This window comes from Acipenser ruthenus, chromosome 12, assembly GCF_902713425.1.
Source record: "Acipenser ruthenus chromosome 12, fAciRut3.2 maternal haplotype, whole genome shotgun sequence".
Classification (NCBI taxonomy): Eukaryota; Metazoa; Chordata; class Actinopteri; order Acipenseriformes; family Acipenseridae; genus Acipenser; species Acipenser ruthenus.
The window spans coordinates 560,745-585,000 of NC_081200.1; the positions used below are offsets into that span (position 1 = coordinate 560,745).

General features: G+C 44.7%; 1 protein-coding gene across 4 annotated transcripts in view; it reads right to left on the bottom strand.

Annotated features, from left to right (window-relative positions):
* The window catches only part of LOC117417169 (chloride channel protein 2-like), a 123,111-nt gene that overhangs the window by 3,782 nt on the left and 95,073 nt on the right, over positions 1-24,256 (bottom strand). For 2 of the 4 annotated variants that reach the window (XM_059034241.1, XM_059034243.1), the window contains 8 exons: positions 22,349-22,482; positions 21,483-21,679; positions 20,218-20,323; positions 19,584-19,654; positions 19,026-19,088; positions 8,686-8,724; positions 5,961-6,065; positions 1,517-1,603 (listed from right to left, as the gene is read on the bottom strand). In XM_059034241.1, coding sequence (XP_058890224.1) covers positions 1,517-1,603; positions 5,961-6,065; positions 8,686-8,724; positions 19,026-19,088; positions 19,584-19,654; positions 20,218-20,323; positions 21,483-21,679; positions 22,349-22,482 — 802 coding nt within the window. The remainder of the gene's footprint in view (positions 1-1,516; positions 1,604-5,960; positions 6,066-8,685; positions 8,725-19,025; positions 19,089-19,583; positions 19,655-20,217; positions 20,324-21,482; positions 21,680-22,348; positions 22,483-24,256) is intronic. The other 2 variants (XM_059034242.1, XM_059034244.1) reach the window with 2 other exon arrangements.

Consider the following 24,256-nt stretch of genomic DNA (forward strand, 5'->3'; position numbering starts at 1 on the left):
TAATGAGGTGTGGGATTCGTACCCTCTGGGTTTACAAAGCAGGTACTTTGCCACTCTGCTAAGGCGGATGTCTTTTCATAGGATTGTATACAATCCTAGCCTTTAAAGCTGCCTTGGAGGATGTCATGAGTCAGCTTGAGTGCTATTTTATATGTCATGAGTCAGCTTGAGTGCTATTTTTATATAATCCAAGGCAAAATTATTTAACAAAAACAAAATCAAAAAATGGCAAGTGCAAAGGATTCAAGCAATTTGGCTGCTTTGTAGAGATTATTCCACTTTGAGATTATTCCAGATTGTGTTTTCAGGACTGTATTTTGACTCCTGTTCTTGTAGGATCTTAGTCATTGTTTTTCAGTTGTTCATAGTTTATGGAATGGTCCTGTAATGGATGAGCTGCACACTCGCTGATCTGTAACTTGTGTTCAGAACAGGCTGGTGCGACACTGATGGATTTAAACAGGTTTCAAATAAACACACAACTATGCAGACATGATTGGGTGAGCGAAGCATTGTCTAAACAGCTTGTAGCTCCATGTCAAATTACCAGCTGCAATTTCCCATTGTTTAAAAAAACACCCAAACAACTCACAACAAAGGGAATTAATGAGACGGTCCTGTCATTAAAATTCACTACCTGTCCTCAGTGCCTGTTCTAGCTACATAATGAGACGCAGCTTTGGAATAAAAAAAGAACACCATTGTGAAGCAAATACAGGCCTGTTACTGAAATGACATTGCATAACTGTGCAACGCTGGCTGCTGCTCGCATTCCAACAAAAGGGAAATGTCAGAGTGCTTCATGTTTTTGCATAGCAACAGTTGTCATGTCAGAGACGGCCAACGCAGAACAGAAACTTCTTTTTATGATAAATATTTAAAGCATTACTGCTTGTGTAAGCTCTCTTTTAACCCCCTTTCACAAACTGAAACCAGGATGCTACACAGAGGATTAAAGCCTGCTTTTTACACTGGGATCCCCTTGGGGAGTGATTTGTTTTCATGTGTATTAATTGTCGGAGATGTATGATCACGAGCCAGGACAACAGATCACCATGGCAAACAGCATACCGACTGTGGTTTCAAACAAAAAATTGTTCAGTTGGCTAACTGTACTGCAGGGAGCCGTGGGACTGCCGGAGCTGCAGGCTCCTCTACAGCCCACCCTGCCTAACAATGTCAAATCCCAATAAATAACAAACCAGTGCATTATGAAAACCAGTTCAATGGACTGCAAAAATAATGCTTTACAAATGCATTACAAACAAGATTCATATTTGATGCACAGATTACATCTGATTTACTTGCTCAAAAATAATTAAATCAAGGTGCTGAACAAGACAGGATGAGCCCTCTTCAGAACACGATATTACTGGGCAATGGAAACATTGTTGCAACCCTAACCCCAACGCTAATCCCAACCACAACCCCAACCCCTCATGCTGGCACACATTCTAGAAGACAAAGACAGTGTTGCCGTGGGAACTGGGTGATTGAAGGGCGTGTTGAGACTTACCTCCTTGAGCGACACTACCCCGATCAGCCTGCCGATGCTGGTGACGTAGGCATGGTCCAAGCCCAGCAGAGAGAAGATAGTGTGGGTCTACAGAGGAGGGGAAGCTGCTTAGTAAAGACATCTCAATTCTGCCATCACATTTCAAATGGAACATAACATGTGAATAGCTTATTGTAAACTGCAGTCAAACACTTTTAATATGACGTGAAAGGGACTGAGCTAGAACATGGATGATAGATAGGGTTGACTCAGGAGCTCACTAATAACATGACAAGCATTACAACTCTGTGTTGCTTGCTTTGCTGTGAAAATATCATGCTAATATATATACAATAGCGTTCTTTAATTAGAAATGATTTTCAATATGCAGTCTACTAAATAAAACCCATAAGAAAACTATAAAACATACACATTTTCCTGCAAGCTATGTTGTGCTATTGTGCTGTAGTATATCAGAACATTTCAATATTGCATACAGGTAAACCTAATCTAGGTGGAAATCAGTTGTATCATTTGAAAATGTGCGTGACATTAACAAGACCAGTGATATAACGTGAAGCTTGAGTCCACATTGACTCCCATTGTGTTCCGGAGGGCACATCACAAAGCGGTTTCCATGGAGCGCGGAGGGTGCTATTAATCAAGGGGGGCGTCACTGTCACAGATATATAATAATAAATGACAGCCATATATTATTCATTATTTCACAGGGGTAACAACTGACTGATGCAATTCATATCGATCTGTGGCCAGTATTTTACCAGCGAAAACTTTTCATCGTTTCTCTGGCAACTGCTGAAGCAATTTGTTGTAGAGGACTCAACACCTGCCTCATCCACAGTTTCTTTTCACTGAAGGAATATTGGTAACACTTTCCATTAAGTGTCTCTCTGTTTACTGTGCATTTACATAGTAGTTACTTAGTAAATACATGTGGACTTACACATCATTACAATGTTATTATGCACAGATACAGAACAATGCACTTCATGTGTAAATCTTTTTGCACAATATATGCAAGTACAAAATTGTGTCAGAAAAGGGTTAGGGTTATATTGTGCACACAAAATGACACACAAAGTAAATTGTAACTATGCATAACAACACTGTAATTGCTGTAATCAAACATTCCCAAGACTCGTCAGTCTTTAAAATGCCAGGTGCTTGCCTGCTTTAAAAGCCTGGCAGTTACTGTTAATACTACAGTATTGTACAATCCCTTTGCAAAGCTTGCCACTTCCACCCTCCTGCTGGATTCCTCCACTCACCCCTCCTGCTGTGATCCTCCACTTCCACCCCTCCTGCTGTGATCCTTCACTTCCACCCCTCCTGCTGTGATCCTCCACTTCCACCCCTCCTGCTGTGATCCTCCACTTCCACCTCCCTCCTGTGATCCTCCACTTCCACCCCTCCTGCTGTGATCCTCCACTTCTACCCCTGCTGTGATCCTCCACTTCTACCCCTGCTGTGATCCTCCACTTCCACCCCTCCTGCTGTGATCCTCCACTTCCACCCCTCCTGCTGTGATCCTCCACTTCCACCTCCCTCCTGTGATCCTCCACTTCCACCCCCTCCTGTGATCCTCCACTTCTACCCCTGCTGTGATCCTCCACTTCCACCCCTCCTGCTGTGATCCTCCACTTCTACCTCTGCTGTGATCCCCCACTTCCACCCCTCCTGCTGTGATCCTCCACTTCTACCCCTGCTGTGATCCTCCACTTCTACCCCCCTCCTGTGATCCTCCACTTCTACCCCTGCTGTGATCCTCCACTTCCACCCCTCCTGCTGTGATCCTCCACTTCCACCCCCCTCCTGTGATCCTCCACTTCTACCTCTGCTGTGATCCTCCACTTCCACCCCTCCTGCTGTGATCCTCCACTTCCACCCCCTCCTGTGATCCTCCACTTCCACCCCCCTCCTGTGATCCTCCGCTTCCACCCTTCCTGCTGTGCTGCCATTATGTTACATTGTGCTTGAATTCTATGAATGTTTTTTATTTTCATATAAAGCTGGTCTCTCTCTCTCGCTTTTCCAAAGTATAAAAAAAAATCTGGGACCAATAAGTCACAAGGATATAGGTCTATTTATCCCCTAGGGGCACATACAAATTGCCCCCTTCATAGTAAATGTATTTCATGGACAATTTGCCCACAGAGGAAAACCACAACCTTCATTAGTCCATTAACCAAGCAAAAATCACACGTTCCAGTTATAGCTCAGTGTAAGCGTGACTCGTGCACGCCTATGGGCGCCTCCATTATAAGCCCATTGCCTGGGATAATAAGCTCTTATCTGGAGGGCTCAAATGCATTAGCTCACAGGGTTCAAGAGGGTGTACTGAACAGAATAAAACACCAGCACTAATCCCACAATGAGACAGGCAGGCAGGCAAGCAGGCTGGCAGGCAGAGAGGCAGGGAGGCAGGGAGGCAGGCAGGCATGCAGGCAGTAAGGCAGGCAAGTAGGCATGGAAGCAGGGAGTCAGGCAAGCAGGCAGGCAGAGAGTCAGGCAGGCAGGGAGTCAGGGAGTCAGGCAGGCAGGCAGTGAGGAAGGCAAGCAGGCAAGAAGGCAGACAGGCAGGTAGAGAGTCAGGCAGGCAGGGAGTCAGGGAGCCAGGCAGGCCGACGGGCAGGTTGGCAGGGAGTCAGGGAGGCAGGCAGGCAGGAAGGCAAGCAGGCAGGCAGACAGACGGGCAGTTCATTTTGTATTTGAGGCAGGTATATTGTACAGTAGAACAGGGAGACCTTGAGGCAGCATTCACAACAGAGTTTTGAGTTTTGACACTTGGCCTTTTTCAAGTGTGGGACTATTTAACAGTGGACTGCAATTTCAATTAAAATATATATATATATATGTGTGTGTATAGAAAGCGAGGGAGAGAGAGCCGAATAAGACCATTCCCTCTTGGTTAGGCATACACTTGAAGAGCAAGGGCTTAGGGATTACTTCATGGCTCTTCCTCCAGTCATCAATATGTTTATCTGTGTTTTGCTGCTTGACTAGGTGACGATAAAACAAAACAAAAAAAAAAACAAGCAACAGCAGCAAGCGAAATGAACGAGTGTCTTCATTGCACACCCGGTTCTACTGTAGGCGTTTCCTGTTAAATATTCATGAGAACTATTCCATAGCTCTGTGATAAACAGCTCTGTCTGATTGTGCAGGTTTAAATGTTGAGACTGCAGGCCGAGGAGTGTGTCACACATTATCAATCGGACATGTGAAGGCTGCAGCAGTAAACAAGTGGAAAGGAAAAGTTTGCTTTGAAAAAAAAAAGTGAAAGCAAAGAGCTGTTCTTGTGAGCGAGATAAATCAGGGGGCTGTGATGACATCCCCAAAATGAGTTTATCATCCATGAGGGGAAGAGAATCCATACGTAAAGAATGCAGGTGTAATATGTTTTAAAATACAGTAGAACACAGGATTAATGTGTTTTAATACAGAATGCAGGTGTAATGTCTTCTGTTACAGAATGCCGATGTGATGTGCTCTATTCTAGAATGCAAGTGTAATGTCTTCTGTTACAGAATGCCAATGTGATGTGCTCTATTCTAGAATGCAAGTGTAATGTCTTCTGTTACAGAATGCCGATGTGATGTGCTCTATTCTAGAATGCAGGTGTAATGTCTTCTGTTACAGAATGCCGATGTGATGTGCTCTATTCTGGAATGCAGGTGTAATGTCTTCTGTTACAGAATGCCGATGTGATGTGCTCTATTCTACAATGCAGGTGTAATGTCTTCTGTTACAGAATGCCGATGTGATGTGCTCTATTCTAGAATGCAAGTGTAATGTCTTCTGTTACAGAATGCCGATGTGATGTGCTCTATTCTACAATGCAGGTGTAATGTCTTCTGTTACAGAATGCCGATGTGATGTGCTCTATTCTGGAATGCAGGTGTAATGTCTTCTGTTACAGAATGCCGATGTGATGTGCTCTATTCTAGAATGCAAGTGTAATGTCTTCTGTTACAGAATGCCGATGTGATGTGCTCTATTCTAGAATGCAAGTGTAATGTCTTCTGTTACAGAATGCCGATGTGATGTGCTCTATTCTAGAATGCAGGTGTAATGTCTTCTGTTACAGAATGCCGATGTGATGTGCTCTATTCTGGAATGCAGGTGTAATGTCTTCTGTTACAGAATGCCGATGTGATGTGCTCTATTCTGGAATGCAGGTGTAATGTCTTGTTACAGAATGCCGATGTGATGTGCTCTATTCTACAATGCAGGTGTAATGTCTTCTGTTACAGAATGCCGATGTGATGTGCTCTATTCTAGAATGCAAGTGTAATGTCTTCTGTTACAGAATGCCGATGTGATGTGCTCTATTCTAGAATGCAGGTGTAATATCTTCTACTACAGAATGCAGGTCTGTTCAGCTGGGTGCAGTTAAAGATCCTCCTAAAGACTTCTCTAGAGAACCCTGAAAGGGGGGAGCTACCTTGTGAAGGGACGTCCTCTCCACCAGCTGGAACGGCGCCGGGTCGATCTTGCAGTTGTTGAAGTTGACCTGCTCTTCCAGCTGCCTCTCCTCCCACTCGGCTACCTGCAACCATGAAGAGAGACAATGGAGGACCAGTGCAGCGTGGGACACGAGTGTGACTCCTGAGACAGCTGGGCTTGTGAGATAATGGACTGCTGGGAACATGCCCAGTGGGAAGGTGGAGAGGGCAAAGTTACTCCAGTTACACAATACAGAGAGAGAGAGAGAGAGAGAGAGAGAGAGAGAGAGAGAGAGAGAGAGAGAGAGAGAGAGAGAGAGAGAGAGAGAGAGAGAGAGAGAGAGAGAGAGAGAGAGAGATAGAAACATGAATCTGAATGAAAACAGGCAATGCCTTCTCGAATACACCAAGACATCTTCTGTGGCTTCTTGCACAGAGGTTATGAAACAATGCATAAAGCTGTCAGTATAATATTAATTTAACTGAATCTATCATCTTCCCTCTTCTCACACACAACAGCTGCTGAGCAGTGTTGTCCTGTGGCATGTTAGAGGAAACAATGGAACTCCCCAGTAAGGTCAAGGGCATTATTTGAACGAGGGTGTTCCATTATTACAGAGGAACCTACCACAGCCATGCCATTATCACTATTAGATGACAGCTTTTTCAAGTTATTTGTTAATTTCCCACTGTGTGTCTGATATAACCATTGTAGTCACTGAATGGTTTGATTTTGGAGAGCAGGGCTTGAGCGTCCCTGTGAAGGATTTCATCAGAAAGAAATGGCTTTAGAACAGGTGTCGTTTATTAGTGTCATCTCTCAGTCATGCTTTAGTTGCCATTCCGTTATTGATTAATAACAGAGCAGCTGATCTCAATAGAAAACAATGGGAGAGGAGTGTCCGGCTGCTGTATAATAACGAACAGAAGGCAGGAAAAACACAAGAGAAACAGCAGGTCTCTAAAACTGAGTGCAGTCTCTGCTGCTTGCACGGGTCTGGCAGTGTAAAGTGAAGTTACTAAGAAGGTGCTTCTTGTCTCTGGATCACAAAAAGCCTTTGACCAAAAAGTCAGGTGAATATTAATAAAAACAGCTGCTCAGGGAAGATCGTGAACAGAAAACCAAATTCACTTTCACTGCAGCCTCCTCACAATATGATTTTTTTTCCAACGGACTGAAAAGCTAATAGATGTGCATTTGTGAGCCGTCAGGTTTGATAAACCCTAAACATTTCATAAACTGTGACAAATTATTCTGCAGATATAAAATCAATACACTTCCCCGAGACCAAATAGATTATGTGCATATTTTGACCTTTTGCAGGGAAAAAAATTGCATTTCAGCAAAACAGATGTTATTTCAACTACAGAAAAAAAGTCTACCTGTCTCTGAAAATATTGTATGAAGTAGCAGTCGCTTACACCATCAAGCTACTCAGGTTTGAACGTGTGAGAGAGAGTGTGAGAATGAGCGTGAGAGTGAGTGAGCATGAGACAGTGAGTGTGAGAGAGAATGGGTGTGAGAGAGAGAGGATGAGTGTGAGAGGGAGCGTGAGAGTGAGTGAGCATGAGAGTGAGTGAGACAGTGAGTGTGAGAGAATGGGTGTGAGAGAGAAAGTGTGAGAGAGAGAGGATGAGTGTGAGAGGGAGTGTGAGAGTGAGTGAGAAAGTGAGTGTGAGAGAATGGGTGTGAGAGAGAGAGAGGATGAGTGTGAGAGTGAGCGTGAGAGAGAATGGGTGTGAGAGAGGATGAGTGAGAGGGAGCGTGAGAGTGAGTGAGCATGAGTGACTGAGACAGTGAGTGTGAGAGAGAATGGGTGTGAGAGAGAGGATGAGTGTGAGAGGGAGTGTGAGAGTGAGTGAGACAGTGAGTGTGAGAGAATGGGTGTGAGAGAGGATGAGTGTGAGAGGGAGTGTGAGAGTGAGTGAGACAGAGTGTGAGAGAATGGGTGTGAGAGAGAGGATGAGTGTGAGAGGGAGTGTGAGAGTGAGTGAGAATGAGTGTGAGAGGGAGTGTGAGAGTGAGTGTGTAAGAGAGAGCTTGAGAGTGAGACAGTGAGTGTGAGAATGAGTCTGACAGTGTGAGAGAGTGAGTGTGACAGTGTGAGAGAGTGAGAGTAACTGATATATGTAAACAAATAAATAAATGTACATTTGAAGAAAAGACCCAATTGCGTGCATTACGTTGAAAAAAAGTGATTTTGTTTTTAGTTTGGAAGTAAATTTGGAATTTGGAGCCCCTTTAAGCTGTCAGTTCCCCTCAGCCCTCCCCTGCAGAGCGGCCCCAGCCAGTGGACCTGGAGTGCTCACAGCAGGGGTAGCGTGAAGACTGGGGCTGGGGGGCAGACCAGGGCATTCAGGGTCAGCTGAATCTTCCAGGAGATTGTGTGAAACTAGGTCAGGATGAGTGGTGCCCAGGAGGAGCCCCACACAACAGAGAGCAGAGCAGTGAAGTCGTGAGCTTGATTATCTATTTCGTAGCAGGTGCTCTCATCCAGGATGCAGGCAAAGACGCTCACACTTGATGTCATGTTTTTTTTAGTACTATGCAATTGACTCTGGAACCAGAAATCCTCAACTGACCCACAAAGACGGCCCAGTATGCCCACATTGCCACGCACGTTACATCACAGCAATAGGATGAGTGGATCTCAAGATGCTGCTGACACAGTACGTGGTGAGCACTTGGTAATTGAATAATGAGAAGGTTATAGTTTGGCTTACCTCCAATACCGTCATGTCATCTTCCACGTCAAACTCGTCCTGGGGGGGGGGGGGGGGGGGGGGGGGGAGAAAAACAGTAGAGATGAAAACAACAGCAGGAGCAGGGCGGCAGGCTGCCTCAGTAGAAGGGTCAGCTTCCTCTGTGTGCTGCTGAATCAAAAGCAATTGGTCTGTTTGACAAAATAATTGTAAAAAGCTTTTGTAAAATTTGTCAGCTTTTTAAGCTTACAAAATTTTTCGCTGATGTACATTTAGCACATTGCTAAAACACACACCGCCTTAATAGATTAATACTACATGATGTCCAAACTACATGAGGTAAAATAGCTTCCTACCACCACAGCTGAAAAATGGACAGCACTGGGAATGGCTGTCCCACAGAATAGACAAGGAGCATGAGAGTCAGACACCGAACCCACCCCAGACCATGGGATCCAGCGACAGCAATCACATGAGAGTCAGACACCGAACCCACCCCAGACCATGGGATCCAGCGACAGCAATCACATGAGAGTCAGACACCGAACCCACCCCAGACCATGGGATCCAGCGACAGCAATCACATCAGAGTCAGACACCGAACCCACCCCAGACCATGGGATCCAGCGACAGCAATCACATGAGAGTCAGACACCGAACCCACCCCAGACCATGGGATCCAGCGACAGACAATCACATGAGAGTCAGACACCGAACCTACCCCAGACCATGGGATCCAGCAACAGCAATCACATGAGAGTCAGACACCGAACCCACCCCAGACCATGGGATCCAGCGACAGACAATCACATGAGAGTCAGACACCGAACCCACCCCAGACCATGGGATCCAGCGACAGACAATCACATGAGAGTCAGACACCAAACCCACCCCAGACCATGGGATCCAGCGACAGACAATCACATGAGAGTCAGACACCAAACCCACCCCAGACCATGGGATCCAGCGACAGACAATCACATGAGAGTCAGACACCAAACCCACCCCAGACCATGGGATCCAGCGACAGACAATCACATGAGAGTCAGACACCAAACCCACCCCAGACCATGGGATCCAGCGACAGACAATCACATGAGAGTCAGACACCAAACCCACCCCAGACCATGGGATCCAGCGACAGCAAATCAGAAGAGGGCTGGAGGCACTGAGCCCAAACACCTTGGAACAAATTCCTGGCAGCACCGAGGACAAGAATATTAATTACATGTCAGCATCATCTGAAAATACAGTATGCTTAATCCCAGGTGTGCTGTCTTTGATCTCAGCACATGAAGCTGGCAGGAACACTGTGCCATGCCGATAACAGAAAAAAGGGCATCTCCTCCCCCCCCCCCCCCCCCCCGAAGCAGAAAAGTGCAAAAATAAATAAATATACTGTACCCAATAAATAAATAAATAAATAAATAAATAAATAAATAAAAGGATCAAAACCAGAGATGCAATGATCTGAATGTTCTGTACCAGTACTTCTGGGGTGATGTGCACGGATCCTATTATAGATACTGAAGCACATTATAGTTAAATGTGCACACTTCAGCCACAGTGCTTTAGAAGTCAATAGACCAATACTGCATAAGGACACAGAGCCCATAAACCATTCCCTTTGCAGCATGCCGTTACCCTGACTTTAAATCACTACCAGGACACAGGGATTTACGGCATGTCTATATTCAAACGCATCTGTCCCATTAACCTGCAATAACAACAATATGCATGTTAATATCTTGTATGGGTTTGCGATGCACTCAAGCTTGTTCATGAACCTTGCATCAAGTAAACCAGCTATGCCCTGGCCTCTCCTAATCAGCTGCGAATGGCAGGTGTGTCTGAGTGGGTCTCATTGTACCAATGCTGGTAGATTCAATCTCAGCTGAGAGACTAACAGGGTGGAGGCTGGGTGCGAACCGGCAAACTCGCACATCGCAAACAAGAGTCTTAACCACAATGTAAATAAGCCAGGCTCCTCTGCATTCATGATTGTAGAGCTCTTAACCTGATCTCATCTCACCGACAGGGGACAGAATCCGTAATGGCAGTGTATCACACAACACTGCCCGTTAGGCTAGTACATTATCCACTTCGTCACCTTGACCACCTGGGACACTTGATGACCCTCACATGCAACCTGGGCAGGTATTAAGGTTTTATACAGTAGTGAGATCTGTATTCAACATGTAAATTAAAGAGGGTCTGTTTCGCCGTGATCCCTAAAGACTTTGACCTCCAGCTGCTGTTTAAAAGTAACCTGCATGAAAGAACAGGCTAATTTGATTTAATGAGGCCCTGTAATGAAGAAAAAAAAAACAAGCTCCACTGAAAGTGACCTGTAAATGTATGCTCACATTAATGTCTCCAACCCATTAACCTCTATTAAAATACTAGACATAATTATAGTGGCACTGACTAATACTCCACCTAGGGTGAGGCAGATCAATTCTGAATTCTCTACAGAAGTTCAATTCTAATTATATGGTCTTCTCCAGAAGAGTTGTTCTGTCAGACAGTGGGTTCAGGGTTCTGTCCTTTCTCATGTGGATCTGAGAGCCAGCACATTCAAAACAGTATAGGAGAACTCAGTACTGAGGATCTGAGAGCCAGCACATTCAATAAAGCCTAGTATAGAGAACTGAGTACTGTGGATCTGAGAGCCAGCACATTCAAAACAGTATAGAGAACTCAGTACTGTGGATCTGAGAGCCAGCTCATTCAATACAGTCTAGTATAGATAACTCAGTACTGTGGATCTGAGAGCCAGCACATTCAAAACAGTATAGAGAACTCAGTACTGTGGATCTGAGAGCCAGCTCATTCAAAACAGTATAGAACTCAGTACTGTGGATCTGAGAGCCAGCACATTCAAAATAGTATAGAGAACTCAGTACTGTGGATCTGAGAGCCAGCTCATTCAATACAGTCTAGAGAACCGAGTACTGTGGATCTGAGAGCCAGCACATTCAAAACAGTATAGAGAACTCAGTACTGTGGATCTGAGAGCCAGCTCATTCAATACAGTCTAGAGAACTGAGTACTGTGGATCTGAGAGCCAGCACATTCAAAACAGTATAGGAGAACTCAGTACTGTGGATCTGAGAGCCAGCTCATTCAATACAGTCTAGAGAACTGAGTACTGTGGATCTGAGAGCCAGCACATTCAAAACAGTATAGAGAACTCAGTACTGTGGATCTGAGAGCCAGCTCATTCAATACAGTCTAGAGAACTGAGTACTGTGGATCTGAGAGCCAGCTAATTCAATACAGTCTAGTATAGAGAACTCAGTACTGTGGATCTGAGAGCCAGCTCATTCAATACAGTCTAGAGAACTGAGTACTGTGGATCTGAGAGCCAGCACATTCAAAACAGTATAGGAGAACTCAGTACTGTGGATCTGAGAGCCAGCTAATTCAATACAGTCTAGAGGACTCAGTACTGTGGATCTGAGAGCCAGCTAATTCAATACAGTCTAGTATAGAGAACTGAGTACTGTGGATCTGAGAGCCAGCACATTCAAAACAGTATAGAGAACTGAGTACTGTGGATCTGAGAGCCAGCTCATTCAATACAGTCTAGTATAGAGAACTCAGTACTGTGGATCTGAGAGCCAGCTCATTCAATACAGTCTAGAGAACTGAGTACTGTGGATCTGAGAGCCAGCACATTCAAAACAGTATAGGAGAACTCAGTACTGTGGATCTGAGAGCCAGCTAATTCAATACAGTCTAGAGGACTCAGTACTGTGGATCTGAGAGCCAGCTAATTCAATACAGTCTAGTATAGAGAACTGAGTACTGTGGATCTGAGAGCCAGCACATTCAAAACAGTATAGAGAACTGAGTACTGTGGATCTGAGAGCCAGCACATTCAAAACAGGGAGTAGCTAACAGACTTGGGATATATATATATATATATATATATATATATATATATATATATATATATATATATATTGATTTTATTTAAATATTTAAAACATATTTAGTATGTTTCTAAATAATACAATATTTAAAATAATGGTGTTGTGATTATTTATAAATATTCAGATTCTGTTTCAAATATATTTTTAATTGGTTACAATGATGTGAAACATAACACATTAAGTTTTATAAGAACACCTATTTAGTTTTATAGTTTAAATATTTTCAAATCAATATTTGAGTGCAGACAAAATCTGATATTTATAAATTAAATCTCAATTGTAAATCAATTTGTCACAGGGCTGGTAGCTAATGGTATACACAATGTCTTTCCCAGAAACAAGCCTGTCCCTTCTATTAAACATTCTCTACTTTCCTCCAAGCACCTGCTTAGAGATGTCAGATCCTGCTTGCCGACACACTGACCCAGTGACCTCGATTAACGAGAGCCTCCCGTGCTCTAGCTAAAATAACCCTTTCTGGTTTTTAGAACCGAGACCAATTAAATGCTTCTGAGAGGTCAGCAAACAAAGGCCCAAGGGAGTTAACCCACACATCCTGGGTAGATGCATCTAAACTGCAGCAAAACTCTACCAACCTGTTAGGAATCCTGCACAGCACACGGTGTACTTATCAACCTAGTAAAGAGACCCTTCCGATAGAGATCCAAGAGGCTGAGCAGAGCACCTGGAGCGTGAAACCTCTACTCTCATTGGGTGTCACTGACGTCCGTTTACAGGCTGGGGGGGAATCTTATAAATAATTATACAATACATTATAGCATGGAGAACACAGCACTGGGGATCAGAGAGACAGCATATTCAGCTGACACAAATCAATACTGAGACACAGAGTAGCTAATAGCATATACAATATCTTTGTCTCCAGTGCTTTCTTTCAATCCCTTGTAGTCTGCTGACCACAGTAACTGGAAATCCAATCCAGGCATTGTTGGAATTATTTCATTTTTGATCATAGCAGCCTGCCTGCTTCTCTGTAATTCTGTAATTTAGAAAAGCAAAGTGCACTCTGGATATTCTGTGCACAGCGTAAATGAGCGACACAGCTCCTGAAATGTGTTATGAAGTTGTCTGCTGTGTCGTGTGCTAACAAATGAAAGATTAGAAAATCAGCACAGCCTGCCAATGAGCAGATCAGCACAGCCCGCTCTCTATAGAGCCCCTGAATCAATGAGACCCATCTGAGACTGAATCATTCTGCCAATGAGCAGATCAGCACAGCCCGCTCTCTATAGAGCCCCTGAATCAATGAGACCCATCTGAGACTGAATCATTCTGCCAATGAGCAGATCAGCACAGCCCGCTCTCTATAGAGCCCCTGAATCAATGAGACCCATCTGAGACTGAATCATTCTGCCAATGAGCAGATCAGCACGGCCCGCTCTCTATAGAGCCCCTGAATCAAAGAGACCAGTCTGAGACTGAATCATTCTGCCAATGAGCAGATCAGCACGGCCCGCTCTCTACAGAGCCCCTGAATCAATGAGACCCGTCTGAGACTGAATCATTCTGCCAATGAGCAGATCAGCACAGCCCGCTCTCTACAGAGCCCCTGAATCAATGAGACCCGTCTGAGACTGAATCATTCTGCCAATGAGCAGATCAGCACAGCCCGCTCTCTATAGAGCCCCTGAATCAATGAGACCAGTCTGAGACTGAATCATTCTGCCAATGAGCAGATCAGCAGATCAGCATGGCCGCTAAGAGGAGTCGCAGGGCTGGCACCACTTTGGGTTTGCAATCTGGGCACTTTATTAGGGACTACCTGTAATTGGATGGAGCCAAAACAGGGCATGGGACAGAGTAGGTGCTTTCCAATGCTGCCCCCAAAGCAAGCCACTAAACAAACTGTTTCTTCTCACTTCAAACCACTAGAGACCAAGAGTGCCAAGCACAGTCAGTGAGCCAGGCCTGCATGTCAGCAGGGCTGTGCTCTCCGCACCTCTCCACTAATGACAGCAATCACAGACCCAGCTCCCTCCACTCCCACAGCCTCCTGAATCAACATCACGAGAGCGGCGAGGGAGCTGCAGCTGCTTTCTGTGTTTGGAGCAGTCTGAAGAGAATGAGACAGGAACAGCAGAGTGATGGATTCTGTCAAGGTTCGAATCAGCCCCGATATCTACAAAAACCGCAACGAGATACACTGCAGACTGTACACATTTTTCCTTGCTGGGTTCTTTGCCTGTAGGTTTTCAATGCTTTCAATGTGTTTAACATAACAAACTCTTGCCATACCCCATGCCAGGCCAAGCAGACAGCAGGTTCCACTGTTTAAAATGTCTTTAACAACTGGTTTAACAATGGTATGGGCTTGATTCATAAAGATTTAACACATGAGTGAATAATAAAAGAGAGTCTTTGTACAGGTTAGATGAAGTTTAATGAAATCCCTAAAACAGTTCCAGACTGCTGGAGGTTTCTATATAAAGGTGGGGAAGCCTGTCTGAACAAAGCGGACGTTCATTTCAAAACCAGGTCTAATGTTTTAATGAAGTGCCCCATGTGTACAAATGATGGACATTCATATGTGCATTCTCACACCAGTGAACACATACGTAGATAAAGGGACTTACTAGCTGCTGCATTATTCATGTGCTGGCTCCCTGATCCCCATTACTGACTTCCCTATGCTAATGCTTATCGCATCAGCAAGTTCTCAGATCCCTGGTATTTAGTTATTATTATTCTTCAGTAGAAAATATGCTATCTCTCAGATCCCTAGCACCGAGTCATCTATAATAATGTGTACTGAATCTGCTGGCTCTCAGACCCCTAGCACTGAGTCCTCTATAATAATGTGTATTGAATCTGCTGGCTCTCAGACCCCTAGCACTGAGTCATCTATAACAATGTGTATTGAATCTGCTGGCTCTCAGATCCCTAGCACTGAGTCCTATATAATAATGTGTATTGAATCTGCTGGCTCTCAGACCCCTAGCACTGAGTCATCTATAACAATGTGTATTGAATCTGCTGGCTCTCAGATCCCTAGCACTGAATCCTCTATAATAATGGGTATTGAATCTGCTGGCTCTCAGACCCCTAGCACTGAGTCATCTATAACAATGTGTATTGAATCTGCTGGCTCTCAGATCCCTAGCACTGAATCCTCTATAATAATGGGTATTGAATCTGCTGGCTCTCAGATCCCTAGCACTGAGTCCTCTATAATAATGTGTATTGAATCTGCTGGCTCTCAGATCCCTAGCACTGAGGTCTCAACACTGTATTGGATTTCTGTCTTTTGGATCCACAACAAAAAGGACTGAACAACTACAGTGCATCGATGAACACCCTACACTGTGACAGTCTACTGCTGAAAGTCATTAAAATAAAAGGAGATGCATTAAAAACCAGTACTAAGAGTATTAGAAATGAATTTCCCACCCACACAGTACAACAGCCTCTGTGCAGCCGGAGACACCAGGCATCACCAGCTCTCAGTCTTAAAGAAATCATCGCTAAGCCCATCGTTTAAAGTGCTGAGAAACTGGTTTAAATAGTTAAACACCTTCCATCAGTAACAGTAGAACTTTAAAAAAATACAGTGTGGACCAGCATCGAGGCAGTTAATTAAAACCAGGGCGAAGATGGAAATTCCTATTCTGAAGAGAAAGCTGCCTGAGCAAAGGGGGTGTTTTTTTCATGGGGTTTGAAAGAAGGAAAACGCAGTAAAAGGCTGTGATGATTATTGGGTTCGACATAATTACCCTGCAGTTCAATCTTCCGCTGTCACTCGCAGTACTCCAGCAATCAAGAAAATGTCAAACCGGCCAACAATAGCAACTTCGAGTCCCAGGTAAACAATGGCAGAGCTGAGGCTGGCTCTTCAAAAAGGTGACATTTCAATTCAGCACTGAACTATCCCCTCACACCATTACCTATAGGCTCAAATTAGAGTTAAAAAGAAAGAAAATAATTCTGGCACATGGCATGTAAGCCACATACATTTTTAATGAACTGCAGAGCTGTAGAGCTGGCATTTCTGCAAAAGACAGCAGGAACACGAGAGAGAGAGAGAGAGAGAGAGAGAGAGAGAGAGAGAGAGAGAGAGAGAGAGAGAGAGAGAGAGAGAGAGAGAGAGAGAGAGAGAGAGAGAGAGAGAGAGAGAGAGAGAGAGAGAGAGAGAGAGAGAGAGAGAGAGGGAATTTAAATAATACTAATTGTATACTGTAAACCTCTCCTTGCTGGGTTCTAGCCTGTATGTTTTCATAGCAGCTGCTTCCACTGTAATTTCAGGGTTTTTTCACTGAAGCCCACTTCAATTAGGAGAAGGATTTCCGCACAAGAACCCCTCCTAGATTTGTACAAACACGGCATGTTTTGTTTTACGGTGCAGATTGTTCTGTCTTCCCAGCCAGTAAAGAGTAGGAGTTATAAAATTCAGAAACTGCAGAAGAGCCTGATCGCAGTTTAGGGAGCCATTACAACACGTGTAATTATAGAGTGTGCTATATGATTGGTTTAAATCTTTCATTGGGGCACCGGAGCCCTAAATAAACCTGGCACTAACTGACTGCATTCAAACCCAGGATTTTAAAGGAAAACATTGTCAAATGAAAGCCAGAACTACTGGGGGTGCATCTTGTGTACAGCACTCCCTTCTCAGTGGAAAACCTTTGACTCTCTCATACATTCACAGTGCAGGACTGGCGAGGATGAAAGAGAAACAGCGTGTAAAGAACAGCGATTAGGCGGGCAGGTGACGAGGGCGCCTGTGCTCTATCTGATGAATGAGTGCTTGCTGTCCAGAACGCAGTGTTCCACTGTTCCAATGCAGTTGTTGACCTGTCGTTCTATAATGCATACAGGACAAGGCTCACACTCCTACAGAAAACTCAGCAGGGATTGCATTAGAGACCTGCAGCAGGCAATTGCAGGGGTATGTGTACAGAGTATGGGACCCTGGGTATCTGTGAATTCCAGTAGGTTTGGGCTGACAAAAACCCATTACACCCTCACCACACAAACTCACAAGCACACATGGGGCTTGTCCTACAACACTACCTGACACAGCCCGAGCTGTGCACTGTACTGTACACAAACCAGAGCACCCAATTCTGAATGCAAGTGAGATTGCAAGTAACAGCTATTCTATTTTGATTTGCAGTCTATTTGCATTTGTTTCAGAGTTTCAAAAGTTTCAGTAAAGTAACTGCACACCCCTAATCACCCCCCCCCCACCCCCCCCACCCACACTCTGAATTTACTCAGCACAGGGTGATTCTCATATCGCCAGGGTGAGTCGGTGCAGATGATTGTCTCAAGGAATGGGAGAGTGGGAGAGACTGCTGTTGGGTCCCAGATGGTTTTGCTGCAGACAGACATACACACCCACAACTCAATAGAAAGTACTGCAAGCAGACAGGAAAGAGGAATCGGGAAGCGTGGCTCCTACCTTAGTCCCACCACAAACCAGTCCCTGCTGGAGCGGAGAGACCCACACCAGCCAGGTTGTTAAGATTCACATTATTATTAACTTAAACTTTATCAGCTACAGAAAACCGTACTCAAACTATTTAAATGGTTTAAGTGTCTTATATGGAAATAATTCATAGAGAAATTAAACAGGGGCATACCTACTTTCAAAGGATTTTTTTTGCATAGATTTTAGCTCATCAATTTGCCTGCCTGCCTGGTCAGTTGCTGGTGTGTATGGCTGTATTTTAATAGTTGAGTCATTTCATCTGAACAGTTCTGTGATTGCAGATTTGATGGCAAGTTTGTTCTTTGATTGCTGCCCTACTGTGCTGACTCCCCTTTCACTGGTCAGTGTTGAAGGAGGGTATTTGAACTCCAGCAGCCCCATCGCTCCCCGGGTGCTCACTTTGTTAAGGGTCAGTTTTGTCGAGTCTGTGTCACTTTTCAACAGGCTTTGAAAGCCAATGGAGCCTCTGGTCTGAACTCATAGGTGAAAGGATGTCTATAAGACCTAATACAAATGTGAATATTAGTCATGCTGTAAATATTCATGTCAGTCAACAACTGGATCATAGCTGAACAATGGTTCCCAGGAAGAAACACATCATTTTGATGTGAGATTGGAGTGAAATCCAAGCTGCTTTTCTGTAAGGTACTTATTTACTGTATTGTTCTCATGGGGATAGTTCTGTGTAAAATATATTTTGGCAGCATGACTTTTCCAGTGCATGAGTAATGCGTTGAGGATTGAATCCTGTCACTACACTCAGCTGAATAAGATGAGGGATTTAGGGGAGCCACAGAGCACTGGCCTGGGCTGGGGCATACAGGAATCAGCACAGTACAGCAGGGTTTGGACAGGTTTCACAGGGAGGCAGTATGATTCAATGATTGCTTTGAGGATGCTTTGATTTCATGAATGGCTTTTTGTTGGGTTGGTTGGTTGGTTGGGTGGTTGGTTGATTTCTTGGTGCCACTTACCACGATGGATATTGTCACTTGTTTGGGCTTTCTGTTGTCAGGGGCACCTGACAGCTCATTGTTCTTTAGTTAAAGACAACAGGAGGAGACAGAGCGTTAAACACGGGAGCAGCACAGCACACCTGCACAGCACATCTGCACAGCACATCTGCACAGACACCAGCCAGCATCAGGTAAAGCCTCCATCCCTCCCCATGCACACATGGGATGATTGCAATTTGCAGCAGGGGAAGAGGGGCAGAGCAGGGCTCACATTGCATTGCTGTATGAGATGTTTCAGATGCTTTACAAAGGTACAACTCCACATTTAAAAAAATAAAAGATATAGAAACAAACTGATTGCATCTCTGAATGTTTCTTTACCACACTCTACATGTCTGTGCAAAAGCTCTTTAGATATTATTTTACAATCAGGTACTGTAAACCTGCTTAGGGGAGATTTGCCAGCAGTCTTATTTGTTTTCTGTTGAAAGTGGACAACTGTCAGACCAAATGAAAAGCTAAAAAGGTAACGACTGACAGAAGACACACGCAGGCTGTGGGGCCAGCCAGACATACCTCGGCGGGCTCGCTTACTGGGTTGACACAGAACAGGTTTTTTAAGGCGATGGCAGTGTTGTCCACAGGCCCTGGAAAGAGAAAAAAGAGAAAGCAGTGCACCACAGAACTCCACGTGATTCATGTACTCCAGGGTTAGTGTAAGCTACACACTGCAGCACATGATGTAATAGTATATAGAACTGAGCATGGCTCATTATATACATCTTCAGAGCAGCTGAGACCCTCACTGAAATTAGAGCCTTTCTTTATTTAATTTTTATAAAAGGTCACTGAACTCTAAAATCAATTAACGATCCACAGAGCAAACGGCAGAAAAAAAAGGCTTAACTTCAGACAGATGGGTGTAAAGTGAGAGGCCGCCACTGTTTGGCAGTTTGTCATGAAATAAAATGACCTGGGTCTGCCATGACCCAGTGCAAAAAAAAGCCATTATTAATATCTTCTTTATCTAAATGTAGATTTTCACGTTGTAAATAACAACACCGTATTATTCTCACTAGGTCACACTAAGCTCAGGATACACTAAACAGAAATTGCTACAGTTAGTTTTCATAACCTTAGCACCCACTCTGTCCTGTCCAGCAGGTATGTCCCCTATTCTCAGCACTGACCAGACTGAGGGGGGGCTTACCAGTGGGGGTCTCCACTGTGGGGCAGGAGGCTCGTTTCAGTGCTGGCTTCAGGGGCTTCTGCAGTCCTGCGTTCGAGGGGCTGAATGTGGACGTATCCGTGGAGATCTGCGTAGAAACAAAAACTCACAGCAAAGAAAAGACGGAAATGAGGACACTGACACAGCTCTCTGCCTGACACACGAGCACAGCACAGAAACCAGGACCGGAGGACACAGCTGGAAACTAAATGGAGACAGAGTGAGGACAGAAGGTACTGAGGAGGGTAAGGAATGGATTGCCAAGCCTCATTGTCAAAGCTGAATCACTGGGAACAGACTTATTGAGAGAACTACCTCTAGAACACAGAAGAGCATTGATGGGTCTTCCTATCACATCTAAGTATCAATAAACCATACCTGGACACTGAAGTCATATAGGCCAGGGCATTTCCTGTCTTTCTTTTCTTTTTTCTCTTTCCCTTCCTTTCTTTAAGTATTCCCTTCTCAAGCTTACTGCTAGTTGGTTTGACTTTAATCCCTGATAGACAGGGAACAGACACATAAGAAAAACAATGGCATTTAATTACTATGCAAACATTATGCTATGTTGTATTTAGTGCTCTGTCTGTGCTATGAACTCAGTCAGATAGTAATGTTTTATTATGGCTTTAAGCATTCCTTGCTGATAAAGTTTCTGAAGTGCTCCAGGCGAGTTCCCTCTGCTCCCCTTCCTCTCCCAGTTCCCTTGAAGTTGCTGAGCTCTGCTGGGTTTTCAATATCCCTCCTCATTGTGAGATTGCAATGCAGAGCAAAGCCTACCTGCAGAGTGTGCCCAGCATGGCAATCAGGGGTTACACAACAGACAGAGCAGGGGTGTGGGAGAGTAAGAGCTACAGAGAGAGGGGGAGAGGGAGAAAGAAAGAGATACAGAAGGGGATAGAGAGAAAGAGAAAGTGAAAGAGATACAGAGAGAAGGAAGAGAGAGAAAGATACAGAGAGGGGGAGAGAGAAAGATACAGAGAGAGGGGAGAGAGAGAAAGAGATATGCCAATAATTCAGCGTCAACAACATGGCTCTGCAACCCATTCCTTACGCTACCCTGTACCCTAAAGGCTGTCTCCACTTTAACCCTCTGGTCCTTGTTTCTGTGCTGTGCTCCGCTGTCAACTCCTTTTAAGATCAAAAGGCTTCAATCAAGCCCTTTCTAATGCAGTCCCCTCAATCTCCACAGCTCATCCCCTGTGTAATAATGATTCCTCAATGTTATGGGAAGGGGTCGCGCTGACCTGGAAGCGCACCTCCTGGCTGGCACGCTGGATGCCCGGCTCGTTGCCGCCCTGGCCCTGGCTGTGGTTGGAGAGGCGCTTCTTAGCAGCCTGTGCCCTCTCCTGCAGGTATGCCATGCGGTTATGCCGCCCTAGTTGCTGGGTGAGCAGAGCCTGGAGCTGCGAGCGCTCGATGGAGCCCAGGAGGATCATCGATTCTGGGGGGACAGCGACAGACATGGGGTAACAAAAACAAAAACTCATCGAGGCATTATTTCTAGCAAAGTGGGTTGAAAAGGGTTGATAATTCACAAATCTGGTTACCTGACAGGTGCTGACAGTAAATAGCATAAATGTACTGTGCTTTACTGCATAAAGGTTCCTCACTGAATGTTATCAATATTGCAAATTCTTTTTTTGTGTAACTCAAATTTCAATACAAAACGTGGGTGATGTTTATAATGTTACTAGGATTGAACAGGACATTAGACTTTGGCAAAGACACACCAATCGCATCACAGGTTTTCCTGGAATAGTTTGAAGCTCAATGTGGCTTGGACAAGAAACATAAATCAATTAAGATTAAAAATAAAAAACAGAAAGTACTGCAGGATGGTTTTTGCTGCTTTGCAATTCAAATGGCAGTCGTGCGTCTTGCTTGCTAGCTTGCTTGTTGGTGGAGCTGAGAGCATCACTTAAGCCATCTGCAGTAAGGGGTTTTTCATGCATTATCTTTTCGCTGTTCTTTGATCTCTAAGAATGGAGAAAGTTGAATTCATCTTTCTGCTTACTAATGTATCTACCTATCTACATGGACCGTGCTCCAGAGAGAGCCCTGCCTCTGAGCAGTGATGTAGGGCCAGGGCTCGGCAGTGCCCTCCTCTCACCTGCAGACTCCACCAGCGCCAGGGTCTTGAGGTTGCCTATCTGCAGCACGTTGTGCAGGTCCCGATAGCAGCAGTTCAGGGTGACATAGCGCACCTCACGCACCATGATGTCCTCCACGCGGATATTGTACTTCCTGCAGGATCACAGCGAGGGAGAGGGAGAGGGAGGCGTTCCACATGACAGAGAGATGGTTTTCAGTTGACTACAGTATAAGAGGGGATCAACCTGTTTGAACTCATAGGAACTGATCAATCAACTGATTGATTGAATGATTGATTTAAAGCTGTGACAAGAATCTATGTGAACAACAAAATAAAATAAACAACATTTACTGTGGGGGGAAAAAAACAAACATTCACTGCTGAACATTGCAAGCTTGCAGGAGGAAGGAGCACTGTGGAATCCGGGTCTGAAGGGGGCACTGTGAAAGAGTTGCTTGAATGATTGAACAGTACAGTAAGAGGAGGCGCTAGCTTCTCATTTCTGATATGTTTTCTGTAAACCCAGACGCACACGTGCCATTGTCACATCGTCGCCTCTCCCCTCGCCCGGCGAAGATTTTGACAGAGAGAAGGAAGGCTGATTGCAATTTGCAGCAAGGGTTTAGAGTGCTCTGCTGGGACAGCACAGTCGATTAGCGAACACTAGCCCCACACCACAGCTCTCCAAGCTCAATACCTTATTCCACATAATTGCCTTGGTCAGGGCTGCCTTGAGTTCCCCCTGTGTGGAGACCAGACAATTTCAGCTCTATAAATATCTAACCCAGACTCTCCAGAGAGAGCCCTGTGGGGTCAGGGTGCTGGGTTCGGATTGGCTGCTCAGGCTGGCCTGCTCATTGGTGTTTGCAGGACAGTGATTGAAGTGGGACATTGTTTTCACAGCATTTATAACTGTCCCAAGTCTTGTAATAATACTGACTACACTGTCCCGACTTCTTTTTAAATGTCAATTTGAATGCATTAAATTCAGTTTGATATTGATGACACTCTTTTAGACTATTAGGCTGGCTTCCTCCACAGAATAGTTTAAAACGTGATCCATCAGTGCGTTCTGCTCTCATGACAGCAGCATCTCTGGGGAGCCCTTCTCTGTTCTGAATCTTTAAGATGTTAATAAATGTGCCGTGTTAAATGACTGCTATCAGTGCTTTACCGTTGGGAGTTTTGTCTGTTTATTATATATTTTATAATGACTCTGTTTCATTTTATATTTAATAATGATAATGTTTCACCATTAATATTCCATCCTTCTTACCCAATATTCCTCTCTTCACTTTCCAGCTCAGCTCTGAGCATCCTCCTCTTAACACTGGAGCCTACGCAGAACACCAGAGCTCCATATAAGTAAAATATGCACTGCCGCAGGTACAGAAATACCACCTGCTGAGGTTCTCATTGTGTAAAAGTGCCAAAAACAAATCAGCTATTCACTTGCAGATGTGTGCCGTACATTTATTGCAGACTGAAAGTTGAAATTCTGCCAACCGAAAAAAACAACTCCTCCAAAATCTCTTTTTGTGTGGGTGAATGGTTTTATTGTTCTGAATATCCTATTTACTGAACCTAAAAAATCACTCAACCTGAGACCACACTGCCTCCCAGTCCGACACTAGTAATACTCATGCTGCCTCCTACTGGCTCACCATCCCTCAGCTCTAACAACGAGCCCGCACTGCCCTTCCAGTCCCTCAGTTCTAATGAAACCACACTGCCCTTCCAGTCCCTCAGCTCTAATGAGCCCACACTGCCCTTCCAGTCCCTCAGCTCTAATGAGCCCACACTGCCCTTCCAGTCCCTCAGCTCTAATGAGCCCACACTGCCCTTCCAGTCCCTCAGCTCTAATGAGCCCACACTGCCCTTCCAGTCCTCAGCTCTAACCACTGGACCAGGGGGTTCCCAAACTTT